The 20,617-nt window shown below is 44.8% G+C and overlaps 1 protein-coding gene and 1 non-coding gene across 2 annotated transcripts in view; one reads left to right on the forward strand and one right to left on the reverse strand.

The window, feature by feature from the left end:
* The window catches only part of LOC131266901 (1-phosphatidylinositol 4,5-bisphosphate phosphodiesterase classes I and II), a 62,135-nt gene extending 47,794 nt beyond the window's left edge, over positions 1 to 14,341 (reverse strand). The window contains exon 1 of the mRNA XM_058269588.1: positions 14,078 to 14,341. Coding sequence (XP_058125571.1) covers positions 14,078 to 14,341 — 264 coding nt within the window. The remainder of the gene's footprint in view (positions 1 to 14,077) is intronic.
* On the forward strand, positions 6,837 to 7,036 carry LOC131267907 (small nucleolar RNA U3). The gene has a single exon (XR_009178483.1). It is a non-coding gene; the product is annotated as a small nucleolar RNA U3 (small nucleolar RNA).
* Positions 14,342 to 20,617: the final 6,276 nt, after the last annotated feature.

Here is a 20,617-nt window from a genome sequence, read left to right on the forward strand (position 1 = left end):
AGCAGCCAAACGGCGACACCAATAATTCGTCATTTGATGTAATCTTAATGGCACTTTCCTGTTGACTTCCTGCCATCCCACGCAGGCGACTACGCCACCCACACCCCCGCACGCTTCAAGTTGCTCCCTAGTTGGCCCGTAATTAACATCGTATTAATAAAACATTTTATCACCTTTGTCCTGACCGAGGTCGCCCAACGCACCGATAAAGTGAAATAGTGGGGCAAAAAAGCGCCATCCTACACGAGCACGTTGAAATAGTGACTAGGGATATTTGACTTTTTCACACCATTCGATTCCAGCCGTTGGTGGGGGAGGCGTTAAAGTATCAACGAGGGAGAGAGAAAGATAGAGAGAGTTAGGCAGAAAATGTAAATTTCTTGCTTCAATCAATTATGCATCGCCGCTCGGGAACATCGTGTTCTTGCCGTTTTAACCTGCCCTTCGACCGGCGTAGCGACGATCCTTCCGTAATCTTACCCAACACCCAGGGGCTCCCGAAACGCGAGCGACCGAGCGGGGAACGGGAACTGAATTAAATGACATGCTTAATCGTGTATGTTCACGAGCACCACCGACAAGGCACGATAAAGCGGAGCCCTTCCAGGGCTTATGGCAGGTAGCGTGAGGTACCGAAACTTGAAGAAATAATACAGAAAAAAAAAACACCAACGTAGGTAGCGTCTCGTTTAGACTTCCTAGCGAGCGCCGGTTGCCACGTACTCAGTGCGGCATGGCACCTCGGTGTGAACCACCGGGCGTCTCCATCGGCGTTAATCTTCTGTTGCTAACGAGCGCAAAGCCCAGGAGGAGGCGGCTGGTAATAGGCGCACATGAATAACGTGTTTATGGCCCTATGACAGGCAATTGTTTCTTCACTTGTAGCCGTGCCACAAATCATTCCGCGCCGAAAGGTTGCTTCCTTTCCCTGCGTTCAACGAGTCAAACGACTCGACGCCATCGTTCGATTGTTGCATAAAACACATTGTGCCGATCGCATCTGTAAGTCTTCAGCTGCAATCTACCCGCCTTCCTTTGCTGCTATTTCCGGATGTATGCAAATCACGATCTACCGATTATGAAACGGGTTACGGGAAGGAAGAAACTCAATTGGCCCACCCCCCCCCCCCGTTTTAAGCATATTCTTCCAAAAGTGTCTTCGATTGTGAAGAAGTTTACTGTATTTTATCATCTTCGTTCATCGCTGCCCCGCTACAACCGACAGGCGACGACATTCAACAATCCGGAAACCCTTCTTTTCCTCTTCGAAAAGCGAAAAACGGTATGCAAACACACATAAATCGTCGTAATCTGCATACGACAAGCGCCACAGATAAGCGAGCCAAGCGGTTCGTCGGGAGGCGATGGAACAATTCATAACGAATTATGAATTTTAAGCACAGATGCTGCACACATCTGCTATTCATAGGACACGGGTGCCGTGAATGTGAAGGCCATGTTCGTTTGGTTTTTATGCAAAGCGGACAAAAATAGTGCTGCAAAAGAATGAGAATAAACCGAAGCGCGGTTTGACGTTTTCGATCATCCCATTGTGCTGAGATAGATGCTTTGGAAATGTGGCTTCCAAATGGAAGTTTATAGCAGCTTGCGATTGTTATTCTCTGCGGACCTCAAAACGCAAACCAACTTTAAATTGGGCTTGTTTAACCTCATTTAGCAAATATGCGGCTGTAAATTCTTTCTTGCCAAACTCCACCAATTGCGTCAAAACTGTCTATTTATGTGCGCAGTAAGAACATCAAACCGTAGAGTACGTAAATTTCTTCCAAATGTATCGGAGCAATCAAGAATCCGGCCAGAGATCAAGTAAACACGAACGGAAGGCCGGTAACAGCAGCAGTTTTTCGTTAAATTGAACTATCAAAATACCGTTTCGCCGGGTGCACGTTCGCCAAACAAGCATCCAAGCCTACCACCGACCATTCACGCTTCTCTTCTCTTGGACAGAAATGACCCATTTCCGCCGAAACAAGCTCTCCGCGGCCGTTCTACTAAACGCCGGCGTCGGGCAATCGATGCATAAACCCAAACACAGATCAAGCGTCCCCCTCCTCGTGAGAGGAAGGTAGCAAGCGAACCGAGATAGAGGTAACGATAATCGTGAAATTAAACACGAAATTTGTTTATTCCCCCCGCGAGCTAATGGTTCTATTATGGCATACTATTTCCAAACGCTTCTTCCCCCCGCCTTCCATGCCGTGCCAAAAGCGAGAATGTCTATCGCCACAACAAGGCCGAAAATAATCGGCCGCCTTCGAACACGAACACGCGGCTCGGTTGTGTTTCATTCAACAATCTGCACGTTTCCGCAAATGGCACGACTTCACGCACTTCCCAGGCGAACGACGGATTCTGCGGAAACCGGTCAACCCACTTCCAGATGGACATTCGCCGGGAAGAACACAACGGAAACCGTTTTGCGTGCATTCCTACGCCTTCTTTCGTTTGTGGGAAACCTTTCCGTAGCTTGGCACTAATCAAACCTTGGATGACCATCCTCCAATGGAGCGTGCTTTTCATAAATACCTATTTTCCGTTGGTTGGAACTGAGATGTTTGCTCAACACTTTCCACGGCCGGTGACCAATGTCATCGATTTAAATTTTCTTCGGTTTACGGTTCTTCAATAACCGACCAACTTGTTTCTTTAACCGACACGCATCATTGTTTGTCTTTATTGTTTCTGTTTCCAACACGTCCGATAGTCTATTGATTTTGTTTCCATTTTTCCTCTCACAAGATCGAAATCTAGAGGATTCTTTCCAGTCTACAAAAGGAAAGTACACGAGAAAATAATTAACTTCTTGAACAAACATAGCGTATAATGTTTGTATGATATTTTGTAAATAATTTCCTCAATATGAGAAGAGTTTGTTTCTAATTAAAAAATAAATGAATAACAAAATTGTTAACTCTTCTCAATGTAACCAGGGACTTTTCTCATAAGACAAACAAAAATTCTTTAATATGCTTACATAATTTTTCAATGTTTTGTGTTCAGTTGAACATTTTAGCAAACTCTTATTTGCACTAAGAAATATGAAACCTTTTTTTTTCAACCATTTTAACATAATCAGTTTGCCCGCCCTTTGTGAGCCTTCACAACAACATATTTTTCTCCAACCATCCTCAAACCGATTGATGTGAACGGTGATGAAAAGATTGTTCTACTCTACACTTACGTCTTGATTTCACCTCTCCCCACTCCCATACCCGCGTGCGTGTGCATTTATCTTTAGTTTTTTCCTTCATCTGGCCATTTGCTCGACATTCTAATTTTATTTTCCCTTGAACCATTCCGGTAGCGGGCGGTGCACACTCCGTTTTCGTCGTCTCCGCCTTGCCCTCCCCTCACTTTTACAGCGCAAGGTTTTTTTACTTTTCCGAACGGCATTTTATTTACAACACCCGTAACAGGTGTTTGAATTTTATTAATAAATAATTTATGTCACGGTTTGCTCACAATCGTGCCGGGTTAGCCGGGGACGCAGCAGATTGTTTGCAAAGAAAAAGAAACCGGTCGGTTGGCGAGTGGATGCAGATGTGCAGGGTGTAGGGAGGGAGGGGGAGGGAAACATTAGAACAACCATGTTGTGGTTATGCTGTGGAGATTCTGCTTCTTCGCAGCTAGCATTTCGTCCCTCTGCCCGATGCTTGATGTTCCCTACACCTCCTCCCTCTCGTTTTTCCCGTCACCCGTGCAAACCAGGCTTAATTTTATTTTGACGACAACAACGATTTGGAAAAGAACAAGCCAAACCAGTGGAACAACAGTGCGCGAACGCCAGCAGCCAATGGGGCGGGGGGGTAGGAATTAATTAAACAATTGTTCACGCTTTGCCGACGGCATTGTGGTTTGATGGTGATGGGAATTTTCCACTTGGTGCAAGTTTTCCCTAAGACCCGCTGGACAAAAAAAAATGAAAACAATAATGGCGAAACAACTACTTGTTGACGAGGACTTCAACGTCCTCCGACTGGCGATGCGAAGAAGGAAAACGCCGCGCGGGGAATGGAACAGCAATTACGAAGTTTGGTCGTAAAAAAACTGCCCAACAACTTTCTGTCAAGCAGGGGACTGATTTTTACGGATTGAGTGAAGGCATCTTGAAGGAAAATGGGGAGGCAGAAAAAAAAAATGCGCATGACGCATATCACCGCAGCTCTTTTTTCTTTTCCCATCATGCTCATCGCCATTTCCAGGGCGCTTTTCACGCTCCGCGCTCGATGTCAAGAGAATTCGAGTATGGCTGAGTTTTCACCAACATCCTCGCCGTGAGATAACGCCGGCCGCCGAGGCCGCTTTTCCAATCTTCTCCCACCACCAGGCCCGTGGCACGTGGGAACACGCTTTCATTTGCATCATCCTCACTCGATTCGGCATGGAACAGTGACATTTCAAAACTCGCCCGGTTGGCATATGTACTTCGGGGGGAGCAATCAGGCGCCAGCGGAAGAGCCGAAGGGCACCACCGGCAAACCCACATTTAATTTGGTTATTAGACCCCGGCCCGACGTCTCGGTGGGCACGGGAGCACCATAAATAATGCTTTCACCGAAACAATATCGTCAGCTACATTCTCCGATTTTCTTCCGAAGTGCCCGCTTAGCAGCGAGACATGCCGCGCCGGTTATGAACATTGTGTGGCTATTGATTGAAATTTATTCATCCCCGGTGGATTATTTACGAGCATAAATTAGTCGCATTTATGCAATGCTGCACGAAAAAGTCGTTTGTAATAATGGCAGACGCACCATTTATCTCCCCAACACCAGCGATGGTAAATGGGAGTAAACAAATTGTGATCATTTGGAGAAACTGTCCAACATCAATAGCGCCTTGCGTATTTCACCAATTTCATTCGTTCGCCGCGATCCGGCTACCTTCTGGGGGGGCCACTCGTGACACTTTTCGCAACCCTGCAGCGGAACAGGTGTACATGTTTATAAATAAGCGTTCTTCCCAGCCTTCTCACAGCGCATTGCCGCTCACTTTAAAGTCGCTCGATGTTGATCGTGCCGAAGGAAAAATAAAGTAATTCAAAAACAAAAATATCATCCCTCCGCGCTTGAACTGTGTGGCTGCAGGTAACTCGCCCCTCTGGTGCTAATACGAACCCTTACGGAGCAGCTTCATTCCTTTTTCGTTACGTTCCAGTTATTTCAGGTTTCGTACACGCTTCACCACATCGTCTCCCTGTGAATCCCATCCCGTGTCTATCCCGTGTCCTGGCCGGGAGCCGGGAAAGGTCGTTGTTCGTGTTCCGCCGGCTTCAACAGTGGCGCTTGCTCACTCGTTCGGTCGCGCCTTGATTCTTTTTTTCTATTTTTGCATGTCCCTTACCGTGCTTCGGGGTACACTGAAGCGGAAAATGTCTTTCCCGACATTCTGGGGTCCATCTTCTGCTGCTCGCGACAGGATATTTTCTCCCCGCTCCGAGCAACGGCGGGGAAGTCCAAGAAGTTCACCCTCCTCCCGACGCCGATTCGGGGCGCGGTCCGCCGGGACATTGCCCGCCGGATGACGCGAGTGCAAGCGCCTTTTCCCTCACTTAAACCAAACGACAGCTGGAGCGGAGCGTTTGACTTTCATCTTCCGCGATTTTTTCTCGTTCCCGGCGAGCGCCATTTCCTGCTTTATTACAACTTTTATGAATCTTCTTACCGGGGACGCGGTAACAACGGAATCCGTAAAGAATATTGCGGCCTCGGATAGCAACTGTACGAGGGCGAATAATCAAGAATGGAATGTGGAAATACAGAATCGCCGCCGTAATCCAACCGACTGATGATGAAAACTATGAGCTTGTTCCTCGAGAATGAAAAGATATTTGGTGGATTTGCTATTAAAACCATAAGCTGACATGCAGATTTCGTGTTCTTGAGCATAAGAAAAAAAATCTGATGTAGATTTAAGAATTATTAAGGTGTTTCGAACCATCTTTTTAAAATATTGGAACAAATGGCGCTTCATAAAAACTATTTCTAAATCATAAGATTAAAACCAAGATATTGTTGGCAAAACACATGGCATGAGCAATATAAAACTTAAACAGTTGTAAGAACTTTATAATAACCAAATATTTGAGTAATTGTAAAACAAAAAATATTGTTCGTTTTCTCATTGAACATCACCACCATCACATTTCAAAAATACAAATAAATTAAACTATCATGATTCTTCTTTTTAAGAAAAGAAAATTTTCAATGCACAGGGACTATGTATTCCAAGAAATTGTTCGCGAAACCGCGCAGCGCTAAGCGAACACAAAAGAGAAACACGTTTGTTTGGTTCTGTGAGAGACCGCACTCTTACTCTCTCTCTCCCTCTCTCTCTTTCTCGGTTTCTCTTTAAACCGCTGCTTCGCTCACGAACTGTCAACATTGGACCGCATGGCTGCCTGCTGCCACATGTTTACGGGGTAAAACCACGTGCGGCAAGGCAATGTTTTGATTTGATTCCGTAGCTAATCTAGAAACCCTTATCATTAGAAAGCTACACAACACATATAGACCGTGTTTAGTAGGAAATGGAATGGACACCATATGAAGTAAGAAAAATGTATTGGATGAAAGAAAAACAATATTCATTTTGTAGGCAACAAGAATCATACAACATGATTCGGTCAAGAAAAACATTGAACCGTCTTCGCAACATACCCAAGCATGAACGGTGCGTGAAGACGTCAAGACGAATGTCTTCAACCAATACCACGAATGACGCGTGGACGGGAAACTTACTCGCGCGTCGCTATACATCGCTATAGCAGCATGTCGGACGATGGTACGGTGGACCGTCGGAACCGTGTTTGAGCTAAGACTGTGCTTCATAGGATCATTTCTATAGGCTAGTTTTCATCTCTACTTTCGCAAAGTGGAGTAAACTCAACCCACGATGATGAGTCGAAGTGTCCGTCCTGGAGCGTGAAATTAGCAGACTTGGCTGCGTCTCTGACGCGTCGATCTTGCTTTGATGATCGTTTTCCTTCTAAAGGGGCGGACGCATTCTGAGTGGTGTTTTTGATAAAATATACCTTAACAAAATCATTACTGACCTCCGACTGTTTAATAAGTAAGAAAGTAGATTATTACGAATGATTGGGAAATATTATTATGATTTGTAATAAACCAATTTTCCCTAATTCTAAAGAGGTATTTCTTCAAACACGTATTACTCATATTTGCACGTAGTTAGGCTTTCTCGTTCACGCGGCAAATGTGCGCCTTCATCATGACGAGCTTAACGGTTACAATCGTAATGGTGAAATACGAGATGCGAGTATGAGAACGCAAGAAGCAGGAAAACATTCCTTCTAGTCCAAAGTAAAGAATGTTATCGGCATTTCTCACTTTGTCAATATGGAGCCATTTTCATTTAGTCATCAAAAAGTAAATCATACCCTGTTGACAATATGACTTGAATAAGAGTTTTACTAGTTTTGTTATTCAAGCTAAATTCTTCCCCACAACAAACTGGATGATTCATCGCCATCTAAAGATAAAGCTCGTCCGTTTCATTTTATTTAAATCAACATAACCTTATCCTAAACTTTATTTGTGTTTAGCAACATCATGATATTCGTCGAAATGTTCCTATCTTGTTAGATTTATGAAATAAAATCAATAGATCGATTTACTGATGACAATTTGTAAATGGAAAATCAACACGTTCGTGTTAATTAAACAGATTGTACACCAAATACGATTAAATTAATAATTGAATTACGTGTACCCTACGTACGAGTTTCAGGCGCTGGACACTAATTTTATGATTCCCTATCGCCTCCGAAAATGTGGGTTTTAGTTGGGAAGATAATTAATTTTATTTGATCATTTTGAGCGGCAAATTGAAACCAGCCCAATTGATTGGATTTCTTTCCTGGTAGCAATCAACATGCCCTTCTCGGTCCCCTTACGTCCCGTTAATTTAGTATTCTCCTACACATGGCAAACTTTCCGAGATCAATCACAAAAACCAGGGAGTAGTTGAAATTTTATCCCACAATATCTGAACATCGATGGAAAAAACAACAACCCCTAACGCTGTTAAGCCCATGTTGTCAACCGTTGATTATCCAATTGTGGCCAATCATGCTGGTTCTTGATTTTATATTTTGCTTTCGAGTCATTAATGGTATTGACTGTTTTCGGCGAATGAAATCAACCCAATGTGCCTTGCTTCATGGGATCAACGCTTCCAAAAAACATCGTGTCACTAGGCTGTGTCCTGACACTAGCAGCCGTACGAGCGGTTTGCATAACTGTTGGTAACAGGAAAAGACCCTGGCCTATCAAATCATCGCTTACCCCATACGGTAAATAGGAGCGGGGTGAATGGTCTTTCAATAGGATCATTAAAAGCAAATTTTGTGGACCATTAGCATGTTGTTTCGAAGGTTACTCAGGACCAACAGCACGAGAAGCAGTATGCTCGGCAGCTTCTCCAACATCGACCTCGAATACTATGATACGGGAGTAACAGATGTTGCAACATTGTCGTGGACATTATTGCGATACGAATGAAACATTACATCTCATAAGCAGACCATGCTTTAAAATCTGGAACAATGCAGCCATTTTGTATTTTTCTTCAGAACAAACAACAGCTTTGCAGAAGTATACCGGGCAAGGGTAGAGGGTCATGCTCGTAAGCATTCAACGAATGTGTCAGAAAGCAAAGATTAGTGTCTGTGTGTATGCTATAATTTCATATCCAGTCTCGACCATAACCACATTCGGTGTTACCACGTTCAGGTACGTATTTCATTACCGTTTCAAATGTACAACCTCCATTACTATCGTTCTCGACGCAAGGACTCGCAAGAAAGTTTTCATTTCACCCTAAAGAACGTTTCCATGTTTTCCGTCTTAGGACCTCGCATCGCATCCCATTAGCATTAACATATGCTCATTCCATTCACAGGGTGTACAGTTTTTTTGCTTTTGCCAGCTTTTCTAGTCAAAAGTTTTTCTAACCCGCCCATTGTGCCTGCGGTTTTACCGGGAGAGTCAGGGAGTTTGCTGTCAAAGTTGCTCCTTCACGTCTCTCAAAACCAATCCCCAGAATACGAGATAATGTCGACGTCAAGGAGATGGAGCTGATGCACTGCACAGCATAACGCCTCGAGAACAAGGGACAAGGGAAACAGCACCCAGCAGATCGCATATCCCTTCACAAGGGGACCCGATTATGATGCAAATGAATAAGGTAGATTCACTGAAGCAGTACATCCATAGCGCCTATGCATCCAAGGTTCTGCCATCCACTTTGAATTCCCCATTCATGTCACTTTGCTTTCCAACACAGCTTTATCATATACCCTCTCCGGGCCAGAGTACGGGTATTCGTACGAAAGCTTGTTCAACATAACCTCACTTCACTCGCTGACGGTGACAACGACCGTTTGGTGGCAATGGAAAGGACAGGGAAAAAGGAAGGCAAGCAAAGATCGGGGCGTCCCGGCCCAGGGCGTGAACGTTATGCCCCGGAGAAGAAATCTCTCTGCTGGGGGATTTGTTGTATCAACAAGAGTATGTAAACACTAGAGCAGATTCTGGGAGCCCAAGAACGTATCGCTTGTATAGAAGCTGCTGCTGCTGATGATGATGATTCTGATGATGATGATACTTTTTCTCAGGCTAGCTTCGGCAAAGCTAGGAAGCGGACACATTTGACTTAAGCAAATGAAACACGAAGGCAGACGAAGCACGAGGACAAAGGAATGCAAGTACCGACCCTTCCGATCCAACATCCCCCAGGGGAGAATCGATTGTAGTCGAGCAGAGGGACGGCTTGAGGTAGAGATGGGAACCAAGATGGGGTGGAAATTGTAACACAGTATAAAATCTAGTTCAAGAGCATATTTTGTGGAGCTCGTTTGAAGTGGCTCGTTTGCTTCTAACTGACGTGCGCATAAGGACTCCTTAGTAAGGATCGCAGTCTTTTAGAGGATGGGAAGAGTAGTGCAACGACCATACTATGATCTACAATATGGTAATGTGCAGGAGAACGAATGAAAAAATTACACCACACCCTGCATAACCTTATCCATTACCTTTTTAATCGGCATTTCAATCACTTCCAACACTGATGGATGATATGTAATTCCCTAAACTGTTCTGTTCCATCGTGAAACTGAGAGAATCGATCTTAGTTGTGTTAGAATGCTGTCTTACAGATTTAATGTAAAATTACGATTACAACGATTCGACAATACTTTTTCAAATTTGTTAGTGATATTGGAAATATGATTGGTATTTACCAACCATGAAAAGAACTCGCTGTGTTTCAAACCTCAAAGTCACAGCGTGAAAGGTTGAAATTTTGTCGACATTTTTTACAACAAGTTCGCTCTAGGGTATGATCAAGAACTACCAGTAACTTATTCGCCGCACCAAAATGTACACTCATGGTTTGGTGACTGACTTTAACGTCATAATAAGTGTATCGTAGCACTTTTTAAACATGCAAGCAAAGATAGCACAGAAAGAAACCCCAGTGAATAAGGGTCGGAATTCAGTTAACGTCATAAATGAACCTCTTGTTACACATACATGATGAACAATCGATTGAATCATTAGAATAAAAAGTATAACTTGAGTTATTAGTGTTCAAAGAAGAGAGTCATGCACGACATTGTAAATTTGTTATGAGTGATCATAACTTTTAACGACTAAGAAGGCAATTATTTAGTTAGAAGATAAAAGATCCAGAATAAAACTTATAAATAATAAAATGTATCATGTGTATGTGTCGCTATTGAATAATATCTCAATAGCTAACACCGGGTTTACAAAGTGTACTGAATCGATAAACTTCACCCGAAGCACTAATCATACGTGGAGGAGAATTTATTACACTATCGACCAAGTCATAAATGAACCTCTTATTACACATACATGATGAACAATTGATTGAATCATTAGAATAAAAAGTATAACTTGAGTTATTAGTGTTCAAAGAAGAGAGTCATGGACAACATTGTAAATTTGTTATGAGTGATCATAACTTTTAACGACTAAGAAGGAAATTATTTAGTTAGAAGATGAAAGAACAACAATAAAATTTATGAATAATAAAATTTATCATGTGTATGTGTCGATATTGAATAATATCGCAATAGCTAACACCGGTTTTATAAAGTGTTCAATAAACTTCACCCAAAGTACTAATCATACGTGGAGGAGAATTTATTACACTATCGACCAAGTGCATGTTCAACCAATCAACCTAATGAGCTGCGGCGTTCGTGCGTAAATTGAACAAACAGAATTATCCGTTGTTGTCAATATCAAAGACTAAAGCTCCTCGCTCGTTGCTGCTCCCGTTTGGCCCTCGATCCCCCGCCAGGTAACCCGATAACGCCCGACGAACGGACTTGCCCGCGACACGTGGCTGCGAAATGGTGAATCGCAAAATCGATCGCACCGGAATGCACGCAAAATGGTGGCGTGTTACGCGATACCACCGTGGCGTAGTGCACGCAGGGCGTAAGGTTACTGCGGTTTTCCGTCGGCCACAGCGCGGCAGCATCCCGGCGTGGACCACCATTATCGGGCACGGGACACACGTTGCGAAGCGTTGTGTAACCCGAGGCAGGCCGACCAACACAGTTCGATCACGGAATGCCGGGCCCGGTCGGGTTCGGGTGTGGATTTTATACGGGGCGGCTTAGCTTTGCGGTTATCAGGCGATGATTCGCAAAAAAGTGAAACCGAGAGCGCATCGGTGTTCCCGTGCCATCCTTTTGCAACCGGCGTCCTTCGGAGGAAGGGAAAATGTGCCAGTATTGCCCGCCTGGTGAAGCTCATTTACGGGCAAATGATTGCAAAAATCATCCGACCGGCGCTACGTAAATCAACTGGCGAGAAAAACTCATTGGCAAGCTGCGTGCTTTGCTGGTTGCTCCAGATTGCAGACCGACTGCGCTGGTGGAAATGTTGATTAAAAATCCTACAGCCATTCTCATTAGAACCGCAGCCATCGTTCTGGGCAGAGCGCGCATCAAAGGCAGGGCAGAAGAAAATTGAAAATCCCCCCAATCCTCCCCAGCGAGCTGGCCAGAATGGTTTTTCCACTGATGAAAACTGTTGCTCCGGCCAGCGGAGCAAATGTGCACGAGCAACAGAAAATCAATAACCCCAACATAATGTGACTCGTCGCTAGCCCATCCATCCCGGGGGTTGGCGGTCCGGGGAGTTTTTCGAGCGAGCCGGAAACTGAAAACCACCACCGCAACACTCGCGAGCCTGGACCATCCCGTATCATGTGCAGAAGCATTGACTCGCTTTTCAAAGGTCCAATCAAAACCATCCCCATTCCATCCCGGAGTGCCATTCTTCGGGCTGTGCGCTTGGGGGTGGGCCATTTTCCATCCCGGTACTATGAGCACTGGAGAGCTCTCGAAAATCCTAATCGGCTCCAACAAACCCACACACACACACACACACACACACCCATATGGCACACTCCGTTCGCCACTTCTGGGTTGCCGTTTCGGTTGATTGGACCGCTTTCGGGCGAAAAAATTCTCCCATAAGCCGTAACTCTCATCCGAATGGCGTTTGGTACTTTTTGTAGAATTTTTTTTTGTATTCCGTTTAGCCTAACGCGTGAGTCTGTATCGACGCACCAGTGAGGAAACGTTTGGACACACCGGACCGGAAAAACAAAATGTTCGAGGTACCAAAGAGCGATTGAGGGTAGTAACAATCCTTCAAGCGAGACGCTCGGTAACACTGCTCCGTTTAAACGACCGACATAAATACCCAAGGAAGTAAACGGGGGGCGGGGGAGGGGGCCGCACACCTCGGCGAAACTGCAATTGGTGTCGTTTTGGTCAATGTATGGCGATAAGAAATAAGGGGGGGGCATCATTTAAGCTAAAATAAAAGAAACCGAATGCCAGCTTTATGCGCACCGTGAAGGGCCGTGAATTATCGGCCACCGTTCACCGGAAGATCACCGATTCACCGAACAATGGGCAGCATACTTGCTTTCACCCAACGCGACCGAGGGCTGCAGTTAAGATGTCAGCCGTCAGACGAGAACGAAACAACAAATGCTGACCACACGAACCAGCCGCCGCCAATCGGTGACATCAAAGTCGAACGGGCACTGATTAACTTGTCAAAATATTGCATCCTGCTCCGAAGACGGCTTCTATCAAATGGTTCGAGGGGAACCGTGACGCCCCCGATCAGGACCGGCTTGCGTTGCGGAATAAACAGCACGTCGGTTCCGTTTATCGTCCATCAAGGGGCAGCCGTCAAATAAGGCATTCAGAACACCTATCCGGTCCGGGAGCGATGCATGGGAGAAATAAATGCAAATAAAATTCCACCCAACAAAAGTGGAAGAAATTATTCCACCATTCAGTCACTTCTCGATACTCCCAATCCGGGGGGAAAATTGTGTTAGCAAAGTGATTTTCATCATTTTCCATCGATTGTTAGTAACTCATTCGCTCTTTTTAAAGAATTGAATAGCGATTCAGTTTCCACGACGCATGTTTTTTTAAAATTGAGTACATCATGATACTTTCATTAAATGTATGTTCTAGTGTTGTGCATAATGAATCTTTTCGCGAGATTCATTCATATGAATCTTTCACCTAAGATTCATTCAGATGGATTTATGAATCTTTGCGGATTCGAATCTTCAAAGCTTAATGAATCTTTCGTAATGAATCTTCATGAATCTTTCATGAATCTGTCACGAATCTTCCCGATTCTTTCATAGGCGTGGATAATGCGACAAAAAAGGGGGTCCCTCAACCCATTTTTGGCTGGTGACTTTTCAACAGTTGATGTATCTTCAGGATTAATGAATCTCTCGTCGAAAGATTCATGAATCCCTTATAATGCAGAGATTGATTCAGATTCATGAATCTGAATCAGATTTACACAACCCTAGTATGCTCAAACATATTTTGATAACGATTCATCAAATAAGAAAGAAAAATATTATTCACCAAATATATGACTCATGATATATTGAAAGAAGCCAGCTTATTTGCGCCTCAGTAAAATATACACCCATTGCTTCTGGCACTTACCTCGTCCCATTTGATGAACTTCTCGCCGTCCTGCAGCGCCTTCGGGACGTCCATGACGCCCAGCTTGACGGCCGTTGGATTATTCATGGCCACCGCCATGCTGGCCGGGCTGGGCGTTTGGGAGGAATTGTTGCCACCGGCGGCGCCGGCGTTGCCGGATGCTGCGTTGCGGGGCGAACAGGTCAGAGGGGAGGACTGCGACTGCTGCTGCTGCTTGCCGTCCGCACCGGGCGTTGCACTTCCGGCCGACAACATCGAGGCCATCGTTGGCGCCCTCCGGAGATTGATCGTCGATAATTCAATCAGTGGCCAAACACAGGATGCCACACACACGCACACACACACACTCGCGCACGCTGGCGCTACCGAAACACGAAACACTCACACTGCGAAGGTTACGAGAAGGAAGGATCCTATTTTTTTTTCACCGAGAAAAAGCACACGCACAACCTTCGAAATTACGGGCGAAATGAATCACTCAACTTCACAAGGTCACGAATGTGGCGAATTCCCATTCCCTGGGCTCCGGGGGCGTGGGGTTGGAAAGCTTACGCACCGCACGTGTGGGAGCGCCACACAACTACAATGGCAACCGGTACGCCATTGTGGCGTTTTAATTAATATTTACACCGAATTGGAGACATTTTCAATTATTCACCGAACCGCCGATCCGCCCGTCACCCGTTTCGGGGCAGTTGATGAATCGAGCCCGCGGCCGTTCCAAAAAAGAGGGTTCAATTTGACTTTTTCAGTTGAAACTTTTACTTCACACGCGGGCAAAGCCGATTTCGCACTGCATGAATGGGTCTGAAATAATGAAACGTTGAAAAATGAAAATTGAAATGGTTAGCACAGGTTGAAACGGTGTTATTTCGATCCGGAACGAAACGTGTTTCTGTTTAATTCTGGTCCACCAAGTGTTTTGTTTGTTTCGTACAATTCATCGAAGCAAATGAGGTGCACTATACTCCCTTAAACGACGCATTAAGTCCACGAAACATCCCTTCAATATCAAAAACCGAGTTCTCCCGCGGGATCGAAGCAGAATTCATCAAGCGAAGTGAAAAAGGCCTGAGTAGTACAGAATGGGATTGGAATGCACCGAAGTGATGAACCGTTAGCGGATGAAAGGAAACCAATGCAAATGCAATTTAATTTATGCAAACGACAGCATAAACCCCGACAAACACGCCCATCGCTACTCATCTTCGGGATCCGCTTGCTTTCTTGCCATTCCGAGGAGCGCATTAATGGTCTGATCGAACAGGGGAAAAAAAGCGATCGGGGAAAACACTCCAACCAAACCGAGGAAATATTTAGGTATTGGAAACGTCAAAAAAAAAAAACAAGGCGCCAACTATCAACCCACCAGTACCAGGCAGCCATTAGGCGACGTTCTCCGGCGGGAAGAAACTAATTCAATCGTGAGTGATGGCGGTGGCACTGATTTATGGTATCTTGGAATCAACGGTGGCACGTTAAAAAGAAAATAAATTGCGTCCTCCAGCGAACGTCCATGCGAGCATACAACCGGCAAAAGGAGTGACGCCACCTCGCCGAAGGAAGTACACAACGCGTGAAGATCGAGATAGAAGCGAAGAGTGAAAAGAAGAAGAAGTGGGTATATTTCTCCACCGAGCGCCACAATCTTCGCAACCGCCCAGTTTTCTCTTTCTAAGGCCACCATTTGGGGCCGTGAGGGAGAGAGTAAAATGTGTCCCTGTGCCGCTTGTTGCTACCAACAGCCCGACATCCTGTACACGGTGGTGCATGGCCAAAACCTTCGCCAAAACCACACGAGTCCTCGGCGGGAGGGTGAAACAGCTACCGTTCTTTTCTCCAACTTGGACTCACACCTTACGGGCCCAGATGGCACCAACAGGAGCTTGGAGCCGCTAAGTGATTGATGATGAATGGGCCAGTCAGTCGTGCGGCCGGATGAGAAGATTTGATTTGCGACGCATGAATGTTATGGGTGGGTTTATTTTTTTCCCCCCCCGTCGAAGCGTTCCCTCCGTGAGGGAAACGAATTTTAAAACCGTTCCGTTACACTGACAGCCAGACGGATTCATTTTTCACGTTCACGATCACATGCTAAGTGTGCTAACGCGAGTATCGTATTGTAAGCCAACAGTGAGTACCTAGCTTTTCAGGACATTCGTTACGAAAAACATATTTGTTATTTGAATATTTTTAAAATTCTTGTATTCATTCGCAAGATTAAAGATATTACAATTGTTTTAATCAATTTTCTCTAGGATAATATCCAATATGTTCATATTTACATAAAACTTTGTCTATCTCTGAAAAAATTGGAATTAATAAATTTGTTCACCGAAAGTGAAACGTTAATAGATATACTAAAAAACATATAACGTGAATTTGACGATCTATCCATGGAAGGTAAATTGCACGAAATACCTAATTTGCATAAAAAAACAGAAACTATTTTTCGTCAAAAGAAAAACATCTTACGGTGGGTAAAAGAAGCACAAGATCTTACGAAGTGAAAATAACTTCCTTTTTTATCGTCGGATCTAATAGATATGGAATGTTTACCATATTTCTTCTTCTCAAACGCAAAAATGAAATTTATCGGCGAACGCTTGTACCGTGTGAACCACCCAGGTCAAGTGGCAAAATATCGCACCACAGCAAAAACCGGAAACGACCCGAACGCTTCTAATCCGCTTGCGCTTCGGCACTTTTCATCCAAAATTATCCCTCGTCCGAACCAGCTGGCACCCCCATATCGCCTGCTTTAAATTATCCTTCTCACTTTCACGGCACCGGCACGCCGGCTCATCCGGTCACCTGTTCGATGACGACGACGGCACGGTGACGACGGTAGGTATCCGGTTTCTTCGCCGCTGAGAATACACAAAATAGCATCTCGTCGAGCCGGAACCCGAAACCGGAGCGATGATGGTGGGGGGGGGGGGCAGATTCCACTAATAAACCTATCAACGTGGACGTCGCCGTGGAGCTGAGAGTTTTGTGAAGAGTCTTGGCGCCTTTACGGGTGCGTGGTGTCGATGTTTCGCTTCACCGGACCGGCAGTAGTTTGCACATGTGCGCGAATGGATGCGAGCCCATCCATGGGGGTGCACCGAATGGGAATCGCAAAATTGTATGCCAGATTGCGGGATTCCATCGGGAAAGTTTACACTTCAGGCGGACATGATAAAACAGAAACGTATCTACTTCATTGAGCAATCACCCAACGGACCGAAATCGAAGTGAAAAATTGTAAAACAAACGGCTTTAGTGCCCGGCAAAAAAAAACAACAAGAAACCCCAACTCCTTGTTAACCCTTGTCGTTGCTAGGAGACGACGGCAGTTGCTCAAGCGAGCGCTTCGGTGGCTAGCGAATAAGAAAAGGTTTTCTACATCGTTTCTACACGTTCGGCTGGCTCAAATGGGCATGAAAATGGGCTGTTACGTTTTTGGGTAGAATTGGGGATGAAAAACGCCATCCCATCCGTGGGGCGACTCAATTGCAATGCCATTTCGCAACGTACGTTTCGATTCGATTCCCACGGAAACCTGTCGAGCGTAAACGCAAGGGCTCATATATTTACCATTGGACTGAGGAGAGAGGGAGAGAGAGAATGAGAGAGAGAGAGAGAAAGAGAGAGAGAGACCTACAAACATCATAAACACGAGGCATACGAGGATGCTGTGTGGTTCGGGGTTTTGCGAAAAAGGTGTGTACTGTCGCTACCATAAACCGACCTGCTGCGCTGCGTGTCTTGCGGCCAACCTGCAAAACCCTGACCCCACGACCCGCCCCCGGGCCCACTTTGACGGATTTGAAATGGATCCATCATCATCGAGCCTCCCTTTTCACACACGAGCTGCTTTCGAGAGCTGTCGGGGCAAAATCGCGGACGCAAAGCAAGTTCGCAGCGAGGCAGCGCCTTCTTGTCAACGCCATTTATAGAAACACGAGCTCGCTGACGTCGGTAGCGTAAGCACAACACTCCGGGGGAGCACCTGTTTCTTCACCTCCCGCTTCCGTCTCTCCTCCCATGCTTCGGCAACAACGATCCACCCAAGCAGATCGGCGAGAGGAGGCCGGGCTAATTGAAAATTGCTCCTCGCCACCGAGCAAGACTATGGCGATCCTACCTTCCCCCCGTTTTCATGGCTCGTTGACGCAAGATGAAACGGAAAAAGGGAAAGCCCCCTCTGCCACCGTACCCTTTCCACACACTTGGTCGGTTCTGGTCAGCCCTTCCCTCGGCGCTTGATTGATGGAGCGTGCCAAGGCGGATCTTCTAATGAAATACCTTTCACCGGCCGTGCTTTCCATCGGTGACACATTCTCGGTAAGGGCGAAAGGGGGTAAGGGGGCCCCCTGGGGGCGGTAGGGATCGATCGGCCTTGTGCGGAAAACGTAGCGAGGGTGTATATTATTAGAGTAAATTTTCCAGAACTTTCCCTCCCCCATCGCCAGAGGGGTTTTCTGCCAACGAACATTACGATGGTTACGGACTCGAAAATATTCGAATGTTTAATTTCTTGGAAAACAATTTCAAAAGGTACGTCGATTTCACACTGTGGCAAAACTAGGAAAACAACTGTTCGAAGAATTCCAAGTGGCAACTTCTTTCTAGTCCCATATTACAGATGTGTGACTAATTAAACAAACACTCAAAGCTTAAAATGCTTTCAAACACGTTCATAAAGGCTAAGCTACGAAGTGGTAATGGTAACGAAGAATTCACATTTATCCATAACTGCAAATAATCTGCGTCAGCGCAGCGGCAGACATTTTTTCCCTCCCTCGCACGTCAGTGTGCATCGAATGCATAATCGATAAGGTTGCACTGTGCCAGTCACCCTGTGGGTGGGAGTTTTATTCAAATTCCAAATAAACTTGTGAGTAAAGTGCAAAGTTGCTCATCGATGGTTTCAACGTTTTGGCAGGTGCTTTGTTTTGCTTCTACCGGTGAGAATTTCGCAATGACCGTAAAAACAACAAAAAAAAAAACAAAAGTTTATCAAATGCACTCATTCCTAGCTTCCCGCCCGGAGGGACGACTGGCAAGTTTGAAACTTGGAGCAACATTTTTGTTTTTCTCTCTTTTTCTCAATCTCGTACTGCATCCGCTGGCCACATGCTGATGAAAAATGGTTTGGTAATCCATGCATCCGGCTGCAGAATGCAACAGAAGGTACGATATCGAGCAAGGGGGGGTAAAACTAATTTCAACAGTTTTATGTGTATCTACAATCGGAAAAACATAGCATAGCTTTCCCTAATCAAAACCACAGATACGTGAACTGGAAAATGAAAAATTGCCAATTTTCTACAATGAGTCTGAAGTACCAGTGGGGTTGAGTGGTCGAACTTTGTTTTGACACGTTGTGAAAATATACGAAACTTCGTTTTATATATCAGCAAACCAGTTGTTAGGATTGAAACAGAAAAGAGAGAACTTTTGCAAATAGGGAGCTCTTTGATCAGTTTTATAAACTATATTTTTAACGAAACTTCAATAGAATATGCCATGCTCAGAAAAAATATAACAATAGTATATTTATGAAAAATCAGCGAATAATTTTTAGATATTTTTTTCTTCTACTTGGCGTAATGACCGTCTTCGGTTATGCCTGCCCTATCAAGTGCTTACAAGACTTTTTTAGATGTATGATGAATGCATTAGCAAAATTTTTTTCCAAAGAATAAATTGTTGATACATCAATTGCGGACCATAATTTACAAAATATAATTCAAACAAGACAAAATAAAATGGGAAAGGAGACTTTTGAATTATTAATTTGATGAGATCAGTATTTCATCAATTTGAACTAGTAATTGGATGAGAGCAACACTAAGTTAATGGAAAATTATTTCTACTAGATGATTAATCTCGCGGGTAATTTTCCACACATGCTGACGAAAAACCACGAAATTTCTCATGAATCATCGAGCGTAAGTCAGTTACTAAACGGTCGTTAAATTCACCACTGGGTTTTAATCGTCACCTTAACCTTCTCGGATAAATCGCCACGCAAGCACGATGAATTGTGTCGGTGTAAAATTATAAAAACAAAAACAACCACCCACGGACTGTGCTGCTAGGTGTGTGTGTATTAATATCGAACCTGTCTGATGTACGTTCGTAGAAAACGGTGCATAAAACTAGTAGCTTAGGCCATTTTGCTCGCTGCACTTTGGTAAATGGCAGCACGCTTCTGTTCATTAAATGGACGTAACGAATATTTAAAAAAAACCTACTTGAAATGCATCGCCAGCAGCCCTCGCATTTTAAACCATCCATTTGTTTATGGAACAAGCTTAATGACTAACTAACGATCTTATTGTGCGATAGAGTGGATCGTGTTTCTACCACCTTCGGCCAGCAGGCCGTGGTCCCTTCTCCATCTGGTTTTCGGGTTGACTGACTTGTGCCGACATAAGCTCGTGATCCCCTCCTGGTTTTCAAAGCAAATTCGTCACACCCATCCCACGGCGTCCCGGTTTTCGCACGATAGGCTGAGATATTAATAAACAAATCGTGGCGATGTTG

This window comes from Anopheles coustani, chromosome 2 (genome assembly GCF_943734705.1).
Source record: "Anopheles coustani chromosome 2, idAnoCousDA_361_x.2, whole genome shotgun sequence".
In the NCBI taxonomy this organism is placed as follows: Eukaryota; Metazoa; Arthropoda; class Insecta; order Diptera; family Culicidae; genus Anopheles; species Anopheles coustani.